Below are 13,146 nucleotides of genomic sequence, written 5' to 3'. Positions count from 1 at the left end.
GCTACTTTTAGTGCCCTGGCGAGGCTGGCGCCCCAAATGGGGCGCCACTGAATTTCTAGGCCTTAGCATTTATATAGCATGTATAATTGTCTCAAAAGTTTTGAAGTGCTTCAAGCATACTCATTTTGAAGTGCAGTAACTATTAGGTAGGCAAATAAAGGGTAATTTTCTGCCTTTGCATTCCCAGTGGGAAGTCTTGCCCACCGGGGGTGCAGATCAGAAATTTGGGTTTGCGCTGCACATGATTTCCAACCACTGAAAATCTGGTACACTATTGTTAATTGCTAACTTTACCCTTTGTCTTTATGTTCATTTCAAAACTGAATGATGTTATAATTGCTGGAACCCATTGTTGAATATCCCGGAACTCTATTCACAGCAAAAGGAAATTTCAATGCACATAACCTGAAATTTACAACTTTATGCATGCCATGAATGACAGCAGCATGCCACAGGATTAACAGTTATCCTTTTACTGCAGTATTTCACACTAGAGATTATGTGAGATGCCCACTGTCACATATTTCAGGTGTGTTCCAGATCTTCTTTCAGTTTCAGCATTTCTGGTCTCTGCTATGTAATCAGTTCCTATGTCCCCACATGCACTTCTCCAATCTTCCAAAAGGTTGACTGATTCGCAGTTTATTCAGATGAGGTGAAAAGCAAATCAAGAAAATTTTGCAATGTTAAGTGAACAAACAAAAAAACATTTGTTGTACATCGCATTGCACTTCAACTTGATTCTGTATCACCCCTTGTCCAAAATAAAATTCTAAAAACATGCCACATTATTCCTGTTAGCACTTTATAATTATGGTTTATTCTGGACCGGGTCAGCTCTATCCTTCAGAAATACTTGCCTCCTGTCTATTCCCCTCACCAAATATTCCAGATCTGAGTCCAGATCATATGGTTCTGTCCTTTGTTCCTAGCTGGACAGGAACCCAGCTGTTTGACTTTTGAGTCACTTCCTGTCTGGGGGTTCACTAGTAGGGCTGCCAATTATACCAGCCTTTTAGGTGTAGCCCTTAGAAACTATCAACTGCTGTTTTTTCAAATGAATGAAGCCATCTGGACATAATGAGCCTGCATGGCTCGCAGGAAAGAAGTCATCTCTGCATAATAACCCAATCTCTTACCTGGGATATTAATAATGACTCTTATTCTCTCAAACTGGAGTGATGTGCAATTAACATTACTCCACAAACTGACCCAGCTAGCTTTAATACCTATCTTCCAGCCCTCCTGTTCAGAGCATTTAACCACTTGAGAGCAACATTTAACTTAAATGTAATAGTTTAATGTAAGTCATACTAAGATCCCTAGTGAAACATTCAGGAATCCTGAAACATGATATCGACTATGAATCCCCATCCACTCCAAAAAGATAGAAAACACTACTTTCAGTCTATCATTCAGGCTAAAAATACTATTCAAGTTCTATTTACAATGAATAAGATTACATGGAAGCAATAGAATATATCAAACAATCAGCAATTCAGTGCTTGTCTTACATCATTATTTAAACTATATAGAAAACAGAATCCAAACCTAGCATCCTTTTGTGTGGGTGCTTAAGGTCTGTCCACTGCTGCAAAAGATGGGCAGGTAAATTAGGTGTTAAACATTGTAAGACTGCTGCCCAGGTATACTTATGGCTTTCTTTGAAGTAGATGTCAGCTTCTTTGAACATCGCAGATCAAAGCAGTCCTTTTTCAAATATGCATGGAAGCAATTTATCAATTTTACCATCCAGATAGTGTGATAGCCTCTTGTTTGGCTATTGGCTTGTGTCTGATAACAACCCTAAAATGGTTGACAGGCTTCTGCAACTTCCACGTTTCTAAATGAAAATGTTAAATACAAATACAAATAGAGGCCACAATTTTCCCTAAAAAAAAGGGGTGAGTTTGTAGCATGGGGGCAATTAAAGTGTTAAACATGGGATTCCCAACCTGATCGCACCAACCCGCCCACTTCTGTTTTTGCCAGAGGCGGGACGGGGGGTGGGCGACCAACCCACCGTCAGGGGGCGGTGCCTCAATTTAAATATTATAATGTGGCTGGAAGTCTCTTTGTTCCCTCGTCCATTTTGTGTTTAACTGCCTATGGATGGGTTTCACACAATTCCTGAAACCCGGCAGTTAAACAGAGGTGGGGACTGCTGAATCCAGGAGGTAAGTGGCTTTATACCTACCTCCTGGATCCAGGGTACTGACCATACCCAACCTCCGTGATCAGAGACCCCCCCACAAGGCCTCCGATCACCCCCCCACCCCCAGACCTCCCCCCACCAAAATGAGGCCGGCCACAATCCTCCAGTGGCCGGCCCTGATCCTCTCTCCCCCACTGCCGATCCCCAGCCGACCAGCCCCCACCCCCCAGCCGATCCTCTCCACTCCCCCAAATCCCCGCCCCCGACCGATTCTCTCTCCACCCCCCTCCAACCCCCGACCCCGGCCGATCCACTTCCCCCCCCCCCCCCGCCGATCCCCAACCCCGGCTGATTGCCGAGCCCCCCCCCCCCCCCACCCACTGGTGATCCCTCCCTCGGACAAGCCCCTCGCTTCTGAGGCCTACCCGCCCACAGCCAGCCAGCCTCTCAATCTGGCTGGCTGCAGATGGGAATCCGAGGCCTTTCATTCAAATCAGGCCCTGCCATTAAAGTCGTCAGGGTCTGCGGGAAACCCGACCTCCCGGATATCCCGCCCACCTCGGAGGCCCCTCGCCCCTAACCCGCCTCCCTTGAGCAAATTCTGGCCAGAGTGCATGTAATGAATTTACTTCAGGAAGCCAGCTCACTTGTCTCACTTGTTTGCACATACCCAAGCACCTAAGAATAGCTTTAAAAAAATCTATTGTGAATTTAAAATGAACTTTTATCTGAAAAAAATTATATAGAAATTGAGATTGAAGCAAAATGGAGCTTTCTTTCTGACACACCCAGGGAAAGTCACTGTATCTCAGGAATCTTAACAATTTTGTTCCGCCCCTGGCTAATGCAGCCTGAAACCTTCATGGTCAGTATGGATTAGGAGACTAGATAGTGCAATTAACCCACTAAGTCATCATCCTTAACTGCTATTTGCCCATCTGTTTACCAGTACTACATGTACTAGATGTGCATAAAATTGTGAATTTGTGAGTTAGCTACTCAGCCAGAATGACAGGAGGGATACCATGACTGTGAATTTAAAATGAATTTCTATCAGCCCAAGTTGTATTGGCTACAGAAAAGTGTTGCAATTAGAATAAAGCTTACATTTCTATTTCATTAAATATTTTTAGGTCTTTGATAGTCATATAATAAATTATACATTCTCAACACAAACAAGATAATGGAGCAATTCTTGGCCAACAACACCTCTTGAAGGTAAGCTGTTACACTTAAAATGAACTGGTCCATAACAGCAAAAAATTTCCCAAAGGCATAATCAAAATTTGCCAGGAGATTAGAAATGTTTTCCTTTTGAATAAAAATGCTCCAAACATAGAAGCTAAATAGTTGAATTTTATATCATAAACTGTATTGTGAAGCCCAGAACACGCCTCATAACTACTTATCACGGAACAGGTTTATACTGCTTATGCAAACACTTCAGAGCATACTGAAGTTTTGAATTGAAGTGGGGATAGGTGAAAGCAACAGTTTCTCCATCCACATACTACAGAACATTTGCCTTTAGAATGCTTCAACTAACAAAACAGTCACAACACTAGGTGGCAATCTACTCCCTAAATGTTATACTTCTGAATAAGATTCTATTATGAACACAGTTAGTTCAACACTTACAATGCCAACAGCTGATACCAATAAACTTCAGTAATAACTCTACAATTACTGTATTATAGAAAATATTTTTTAAAACTTGCATCCATGTTCAATGCACAAAAATAATTGCACAAAATGGAATATTGTATATGCATAGAAGCCCCCAAAAAACTGCATTAATGCTGCATGCATGCATGAATAAAGGTCTATAAAACTAGCACTGAGGTTGCATATGCATGGAGGAGGAGAAACATCAGGATTTTTTTTATTCATTCACGGGATGTGGGCATCGCTGGCAAGGCCTTGAGAAGGTGGTGGTGAGCCGCCTTCTTGAACCGCTGCAGTCCTTGTGGTGAAGGTACTCCCATAGTGCTGTTAGGGAGTGAGTTCCAGGATTTTGACCCAGTGACAATGAAGGAACAATGATATATTTCCAAGTCAGGATGATGTGTGAACTTGGAGTTGGTGGTGTTCCCATGCGCCTGCTGTCCTTGCCCTTCTAGGTGGTAGAGGTTGCGGGTTTGGGAGGATAGAAAGGTTCTACCTCTGAGAATGGAGCCTGATACTTACAGGGCGTTCAGTGGAAAGATGTTGGAGATATTGAAAGATTGATTGGATATGTTCTGGATCTTTTTCCAGAATTGTTCAATTTTTGATGTATATATTTCATAAATGTTATTTTTAGAAGTTTATATTGGGGTGAGTGCTCAAAGATTTTGGCTGAGAATTTCCTCAGATCTGTTACCACTCTACCATTATAATTTTGCTGGAAGAGCAGCAGACACCCCGTTTAATCGTGTGATCTAACTGAAGACTGCAATAAAAGCAAAAAGAGTGCCATCACATCAAGGGATAGGTTCATACTGCTTGGGTTTTGCATCAACTGCAGTACTACAGTATAACTCGAATCTGCTAACGATGAAAAAAATTAAATATAAAGTTTTTCAATATCTGGTAGTGTACCCTGACCTCCAAAGACCTGAAGTGGAAAATGATAAAAGTCCCTTTATAAATACTTATGCAATTTCAGAGAATAATGCTGCAGTTATATTTCAGTCAATGAGCCAAGACAGACATTTTATAGCTTTAATGCACAATCAAGAATAACATTGCAGTTATATTTCACTTAATGAGCTGAGATAGGCATTTGCTAGCTTTGATGCACAGTCAGTAGAACGTTGTTATAATGCACACAGGCCTGAGTCTGAGCATTACTCAAGTGCACAGAAGTTACAGCGTGGAAACAGGCACAGATGTTATGCATGCTGTCATTATTTTTATATAAGCTAGTTTTATATTATATTTATAGTTAAATAGCAAAAGTGACTTCAATTTTAGAAGCAGAGAAGTGTAGATACTTGAAGCATAGGAGTTTCTCTGCTGTATAGGCTGAGAAGCTGGAAGATAAAAAATTGAGACACTATAGTAACAGTACTGGCAGAAGGACGTAATTACAATGCGATTAGACCGATAAATGTGCCCAATGTTGTGCCCATTTTGCCGATGTCAGGTTACATGCAAGTTTCTTCCCGGTCTCATTAGGATATTTCTGAACTTAAAATGTGCGTAAATCAGCATAAACAATGAAAGCCCAAGAAAAGCACCAAAACTACACCATATACTTCTTTAAAGTATGAAAATTTTAGTTTGAACTCATTTGACACTCATTCAAAGAAACAGAAAATACAGAGCAGGTTTCAGTGAGGATAAATTCAAAAAACACAAAATATTGCCATTAAACACCAGAAGAAGCACTTTTTTTTCTGCTGTGCCTGAACATCTGGTCACAATGTTAAGAGATAACCGCACCCACCCCCGCAGAACAAGTGCAACTGGAGGATGCTCACAATTGAGAGCCAGGCGCGTGGCAGTCTTGTGGGTGTTGATTCATTCAGATGGAGGGTTTAATGGACGGACGTAAAATATCGAGGAGATTTGGGCATGTTGTAGTTACGCGTGTAACTCATTTACGCCAAAAATTCCACGATCCTTTAAGCCACGTAATTGGCTTGTGCCCAGATTACACGTCTCTCTGGATGCAAAAGCAGGATGAAAATCCAGGCCTCGGTGCCTATCCGAGGTAGCGATTAAGTATTAACTGGATAGGGTTGCCAACTCTGGTTGGGTCCATTCCTGGAGGCTTCATCACATGACCTTCTGCCTCCAACTGCCCCGGCCCCATACACCTGCCATTGGAGGAGGTTGTTCAACCCAATTGCCTGCCTCTCTTCCGCGGCCATGTTCGCGCCCGGGTGTCCCTGGAGATGGAGCACGCGGTGTCCGCCGGCACGCTGGAGGAATTCCGCAACCGGTAGGCACCGCAGGGACTGGAGTGCATCATCATCCCGGCCAATCAAATTTTTATTGCATTTGTTAAGTTTTATTTAATGTTTTATTAAGTTACAATCTATTTGTTTAACCACCCAACTAAAAAAGAGTACACCTGCCATTGGTCCATCCTCCAGGCGCACTGCCATCCTAGCCAATTGGAAAGGGAAAAGACTTTGTTAGCCAATTGGATTCATCTTGACTGAGTGAAACGGCCTCCCCCCCACCCCATCTCCAATATTTTTATAATAAATGAAAGTGATAAAAGAAAATGAAAAAAATGTGTTTAATGCCCCAATGATTTTTCTCCTGGGTTGCTGGCAGCAGTGTCCTGGAGATTAATCTTCAATTCCTGGAGACTCAGGACAATCCTGGAGGTTTGGGGCAACCTTACCACTGGATCGCACGCTGCATTTCACGACGGGTGGGCACCGCAGGAGACGTCTAAGGTATTAGAATAAATTCTGCAGGTGTAAATACTGACAGATCTAATGTTCTTTTCGGCGGGTGACTTGTTAATTGCACTCTTCCCCCGCCCCCAAAGGATATTCCTTGACCATTGGTCAGTGCCTCATTGAAGCACGCGCGGCTCCTGCAATCAGCGCCAGGTGCTCGCGCTCCGCTAACGAGCGCGTGACGCTGAGCCGGGCCCGGCGCGCTCTTTAAATGGCGCGCGCCCCCGGGTTTCTTTCATCGTCTCACTTGGAGCGCGTCTGCTTTTCACTGCTGTTGGGGGAAAATAGTAGTAGTAAAAGCCGCGGGCTGGGTAGGATTGGTACTATGGCGCGTCTCCTGTTATTTGGGTAAGTCTTTGCCATGTGCAAGTTGTAAGGTTGGGTGGATTTCCCATCTTGCTAATGGGTGTTCATGTGTTGCACAGGTGGATGCTGTCGGTGGCTGCGATCGACCCTGAAGAGTGGCTGCGAACTGCGCCTCCAGGTCAGAGTCGCTGCAAAGCTGGTGTTGTGTCGTCCCCCAATTCGCTCCTGTTTAATATTGAAGGAGCTCTTCTTCGTTTCTGCAGGTTTTCTGAAGACTGAATGCCGCGGCAGTATCTTTTGGGTTGGACTGAATAAGGACTTTCTTGCTGGGAAGTTTTGGCAGATTAACGTTGTGGGTAAGTTCACTGCCGTTATCCTGGAATCTGTCTCCATCTGACGGTGCTCGGCTCCTGGCCCCAGTGGTGTTGTGGTGGGACCATCTGTCTGCACCGTCTCGGGTCCCACAATCGAGTTACAATTGTACCCGAATCTGACCATCGCTGTCATTTGCTGGATGTGTAGTCATTGTGTAAATGTCGTGCATCGTTAAATGAGGTGGGTTTTTTTTAATAAAAAAAAAAAAAAAAAAAAAAAATTTTTAGTTGGCAGATTGAAGTTTATTCATACAACACTAGAGTGGGGTGCAAAACAATTTATTATTGACATCTAGATGTGAAGTTTTGAGCTGCCATCAATTCTTTTGATACATTTTTTTTTTAATGGCACCAACTGATTTTTATCCAGTGAGGAGATGGTGAAAACTGAGTGGTTAAACAGGTTCTTGCTTTCCAATAATGTCTAAGACCAAAGCCAGACTTTCAAAAACTTTGTCTCCTAATGTACTTGCTGAATCCTTGCACTGTACTGATCATTTCTGGCATGCAAGTGTCAGGATGCCCTGTTCTAATTTTAGGTCTAACTTCTGGGGATCATTTATTGCTCCCAAGAATGGGCAGCCCCAAAATTCAACTTTCAGTTAGCACTTTTTTCAGCGTGGGGGAAATGTACTCCTGGGTAGGTGCTGAGGACACGAGTTAAGGGCGATGACTGAAGGTTTGCTAAAGTAGGAAACTGCCACTGACTAATCTTTGAAAACTAGAAGCTGCAAGCAGGAACATAAAGTTACAGGATGCTAGAGTTGATCTTCCTGAAGTGTAACCTGAGTTTGTTCCAATAAAATTGCAATTGTTCTGTTTTTGTGATCCTGCAGTGTGTTTTTTTTTTTTTTTATTATTATATAAAGTGAAATTGCAATGAATGAGTATCCTGGCACTTGCCTTGAATCATGTTTTAGGTGGACACAGACAAATTAGATTGCTTTAATACTACTGTTAAGAAAATCTGGGATGGAGAAGAGATTCATTGGTTTATGGATGACCAGTATGGCTCTAAAAACTTGCAGCACAGAAGGAAGCCTTTGGCCTGTGCTTGCTCTTTCAAAGATTGGTTATGCTTTGTCCCACAGCCCTGCCTTTTTTTTATCCATAACCCAAAGTTCCTCATCCTCCAGTACCTGTCCAATTCCTTTTTAAAATTATTTATGGGGTTGGTTTCCAGCACCTTGGAGTATTCCAGATCCCAACAACTCAATGAGAATTTCTCCTCCTCTTCCCCTCTGATATTTTACTATTAATCTGATTTCTAGTTATTGACTCTCTCAAGGGAATTTTTTTCCCTGTTTACACTCTAAACTTCTATTGGGTTGCCTCTTTTTACCTTTTTCCAAGGAGACCAGCCCTAACTTTTCCAAACTCACCATAACTGAAGTCCCTCATCCCTGGAAAACCACCTCTACCCTTTTCTAATGCCTTTCCTGCCAGAATTGTCGTCCAAACTCCAACTGAGGCCTAACCAGTGATTATTAAGCTCTAGCATGATCATCTTGCTTTTTATATTCTATTCCTCTTTATTAACCCATATTAATTTGTAACCAACTTTCCCTGCCACATTTTAAGGATTTGTGTATATGGACACCAAGGTCTCTGCTCATATACACTTTTCAAAATCATGCCATTTATAGTATACTGCCTTTCCATATTAGTGATCCCAAAGTGTATCACATCACACTTTTCTGCATTGAACTCCATCTGCCATGCTTCTGCCCATTTCACCATCCTGTCATTCTGAAGCCTATAACTATCCTCATCTGCAAACTTTATAATGCTGTTCCTACACCTGAGTCTTGTTAGATTATATATTTTAAAAATTGCAATGAGTCATGGACCTAAAACTGATCCTTGGAACACCACTGCAAACCACCTCCCAGTCTGTGCAACATCATCCATCACCACCCTTTGCTTCCTGTCACTGAGCCAATTTTGTATCCATACCACCACGTCCCCTTAATTCCATGGGCTTCCATCTTCTTAAGCCTCCTGTGTGGCACTTTGTCGCATGCCTTCCAAATGTCCATATATACAATGTCTACTGTATTACCTTGCTCAATCTTCTGTTACTTCAAAGAAATTCAGGTTAGTCTAACACAATTTAATGTTAAGAAATCCATGCTGGCTCTCCTTGATTAACCCATGCCATTCCAAATGAAAGCTTAATCTAATTGATTTAAGCAATAGTTGCAACAAAAAAGCAGTATTACCCAGGCCTACAGACCTTGGCTTTGTTCTTCTCATGCCACACCACTTGGTCTTTTGTCCCTACTTTTATACTTTTTCCCACCCTCCTTATGAGTGTTTTCTTCACTTTCTTGCCAGCCATGTGCCCATGGGATTACCTAGATTTGCACCCTGGAATAAATGTTTCTTGTATTAAAATATGGGGGCAAACCATCTTTTAAATGTGGATGGACCCCTCCCTACCACTAGTGCACCGGAGAGTCCTTGTGAAGGACTCTTCCCCAACTAAAAGCACAAGTTTGCCTTTTCAAGTTTGCAAAGAGCAGATGTACACCAATAAATTAAGAATTCAGTTTTTAAGCTAACTCTAGCCTTTTTGCTATGTTTTCAGATCCGGCTGGCTATCTCTTTCATGTTACACCAAGCTTTGCTTCGCAGTGTGGCTATACAATTGCAATGGATTCCTGGAATAATATTGAATTTCGTGCTTCTGTCCTTAGCTGTTGTGTACATATTGTGGTAAGATAATGTATAACAAGGGAAATTAGGGATAGCATAAGATCCAAGGAGAGAACATATAAATTGGCCAGAAAAAGCAGCAAACCTGAGGATTGGGAGCAGTTTAGGATACAGCAAAAGAGGACAAAAGGATTAATTAAAGGGGGAAAATAGTGAGTAAGCTTGCAGGGAACACACACTGACTGTGAAAGCTTCTATTGATGTGAAGAGAAAAATATTGAAGTCGAGCGTAGGTCCCTTGCAGCCAGAATCAGGGGCATTTATAATGGGGAACAAAAATGACTGACCAATTAAATACATACGTTGGTTCTGTCTTTACAAAGGAAAACACAAATAACCTCCGAGATGTTGGGGGAACATAGGGTCTAATGAGGGGGAGGATTTTAATGAAATCAGTATTTGTAGGGAAATGGTGTTGGGGAAATGGAAGGCTGATAAATCCCCAGGGCCTGATTCTACATCAAGGAAGTGGCCCTAGAAATAGTAAATGCATTGCTGGTCATCTTCCCAAATTTTATAGACTAAAACAGTTCCCATGGATTGGAGGGTAGCTAATGTAACCCCACTATTTAAAACTGGTGATAGAGAAAATGGGCAATTATAGACCAGTAAGCCTGCCATCAGTAGTGGGGCAGATGCTAGAGTCCATTATTAGATGTAATAGCAGAGCACTTGGAAAACAGTAACTGGATCAGACAGTCAACATGGATTTACAAAAAGTAAATCATGTTTGACTAATCTACTGGAATTTTGAGAATGTAACTGAGAATATGACTGACTGACTATTAGGGAGAACCAGTGGATGTGGTGTATTTGGACTTTCAGAAGGTGTTTGATTAAAGTCCTGCATAAAAGATTAGTGTGCAAAATTAAAGCACATGGGATTGGGGGTAAGGTACTGTCTTGGATAGAGAACTGGTTGGCAGACAGAAAGCAGAGTTGGAATAAACTGCTTTTTCAGTGGTAGGCAGTGACTAGTGGGGTCCTGCAAGGTTTGGTGCTAGGACCCCAGCTATTCAATATATATTGATCTAGATGTAATATCTCCCAAGTTTGCAGACGAGACAAAACTGGGTGGGTGTGTGCGGTGAGGAGGATGCAGTGAAACTCCAGTATGATTTGGGCAGATACAGCATAATGTCCTAGGGGGAGTGTTTGCTAGTGTTCTGGGGGAGGGTTTAAACTAAAATGGCAGGGGGTTGGGAATCTGAGCAGGGAGACAGAGGAAAGGGAAACCAGGATAAAAGCAAAAGATAGGAAGGAGAAATCAACTGTTTAAATCAAACGTGGCCACAGTAAATAATAATTCTAAGTTTAAAAAAACAAGCCTGAAGGCTTTGTCTTAATGCGAGGAGCACTTGTAATAAGGTGGATGAATCGGCTGCGCAAATAGAGGTAAATGAATATGATTTGGTTGGGATTACGGAAACATGGCTCCAGGACAGCCAAGACTGGGAACTCAACATCCAGGGGTATTTGATATTCAGGAAAGATAGGTGGAAAGGGAGGAGGGGTTAGCATTACTGGTTCAAGAAGGGATTAAAACAATTGTAATGAAGGATATTAGCTGAGGTGGAATCTGTATGGGTAGAATTGAGAAATACTAAGGAGGGGGGGGGGGGGAAACATTAGTGGGAGTGGTATATAGACCTCCAAACAGTAAGGCGGAGGTTGGGGATAGCATTAAAAGGGAAATTTAAAGAAGCGTGCAATAAGGGCACAGCAGTCATCATGGGTGACTTTAATCTACATATAGATTGGGCTAACCAAATTAGTAACAATACTGTGGAGGAGGAATTCCTGGAGTGTTTACAGGATGGTTTCCTGGACCAATATGTTGAGGAACCAACCAGAGATCAGGCCATCTTAGACTGGGTATTATGTAACGAGAGGATTAATTAGCAATCTTGTTGTACGAGGCCCCTTGGGTCAGAGCGATCATATGATCGAATTCTTCATTAAGACGGAGAATGAAGTAGTTGACTCAGAAACTAGGGTCCTCAATTTAAATAAAGGAAACTACAATGGTCTGAGGAGCAAGTTGGGTAGGATTGATTGGGGAATGGCACTCAAAGGGTTGACGGTGGATAGGCAATGGCAAACATTCAAAGACCGCATGGATGAACTACAGAAGTTGTTCATCCCAGTTTGGCATAAAAATAAAACACAAAAAGGTGACTCAACTGTGGCTAACAAGGGAAATTAGGGATGGCATAAGATCCAAGGAGAGCACATACAAATTGGCCAGAAAAAGCAATAATCCTGAGGATTGGAGCAGTTTAGGATTCAACAAAGGAGGACAAAGGGATTAATTAAGAAAGGGAAAATAGAATGTGAGTAAGCTTTCAGGGAACATAAAAACTGACTGTAAAAGCTTTTATAGATATGTAAAGAGAAAAAGATTGGTGAAGCCAAGCGTAGGTCCCTTGCAGTCAGAATCGGGGGAATTTATAATGGGGAGCAAAGAAATGACAGACCAACTAAATACATATTTTGGTTCTGTCTTCACAAAGGAGGACACAAATAACCTCCCAGAAATACTGTGGAACATAGGGTCTGATGAAAGGGTGGAACTGAAAGAAATCAGTATTTGCAGGGAAATGGTGTTAGGAAAATTGATGGGACTGAAGGCTGATAAATCCCCAGGGCCTGATAATCTACATCCCAGGGTACTTAAGGAAGTGGCCCTGGAAATAGTAGATGCATTGCTGGTCATCTTCCAGAACTCGATAGACTCTGGAACAGTACCCATGGATTGGAGGGTAGCTAATGTTACCCCACTATTCAAAAAAGGTGGCAGAGAAAAAGCAGGGAATTATAGACCGGTAAGCCTGACATCGGTAGTGGGGGAGGAAAATGCTAGAGTATTATAAAAGATGTAATAGCAGAGCACTTGGAAAGCAGTGACAGGATCGGACAAAGTCAACATGGATTTACAAAAGGTAAATCATGCTTGACTAATCTACTGGAATTTTTTGAGGATGTAACTGGTAAAATAGATAAGGCAGAACCAGTGGATATGGTGTATTTGGACTTTCAGAAGGCTTTTGATAAGGTCCCACGAGATTAGCGTGCAAAATTAAGGCACATGGGATTGGGGGCAAGGTATTGACTTGGATAGAGAACTGGTTGGTGGACAGAAAGCAAAGAGTTGGAATAAATGGGTCGTTTTCCGAGTGGCAGGCAGTGACTA

The 13,146-nt window shown here is 42.2% G+C and overlaps 1 protein-coding gene across 1 annotated transcript; it reads left to right on the top strand.

Annotated features, from left to right (window-relative positions):
- The first annotated feature begins 6,791 nt into the window (after positions 1 to 6,791).
- LOC147112541 (uncharacterized) lies at positions 6,792 to 9,977 on the top strand. The gene is made up of 4 exons (XM_085996216.1): positions 6,792 to 6,903; positions 6,981 to 7,039; positions 7,125 to 7,217; positions 9,826 to 9,977. The coding sequence occupies exons 1-4, from the start codon at positions 6,881 to 6,883 to the stop codon at positions 9,960 to 9,962; spliced, it is 312 nt and encodes a 103-aa protein (XP_085852342.1). The 5' UTR covers positions 6,792 to 6,880; the 3' UTR covers positions 9,963 to 9,977.
- Positions 9,978 to 13,146: the final 3,169 nt, after the last annotated feature.

Source organism: Somniosus microcephalus, chromosome 9 (genome assembly GCF_052327205.1).
Source record: "Somniosus microcephalus isolate GS21.2 chromosome 9, FLI_Smic_1.0, whole genome shotgun sequence".
Taxonomy (NCBI): domain Eukaryota; kingdom Metazoa; phylum Chordata; class Chondrichthyes; order Squaliformes; family Somniosidae; genus Somniosus; species Somniosus microcephalus.
The sequence above is the reverse complement of the archived record's forward strand: the minus strand, read 5'-3'. Positions and strand labels throughout refer to the sequence as shown.

Bases quoted from the DNA above. Each gene is read 5' to 3' on its own strand.
- LOC147112541 (XM_085996216.1), top strand. From the start codon at position 6,881: ATGGCGCGTCTCCTGTTATTTGG. The intron at 7,040-7,124 runs GTCAGAGTCGCT...TCGTTTCTGCAG, and splicing joins GCTGCGAACTGCGCCTCCAG to GTTTTCTGAAGACTGAATGC. The intron at 7,218-9,825 runs GTAAGTTCACTG...CTATGTTTTCAG, and splicing joins TTGGCAGATTAACGTTGTGG to ATCCGGCTGGCTATCTCTTT.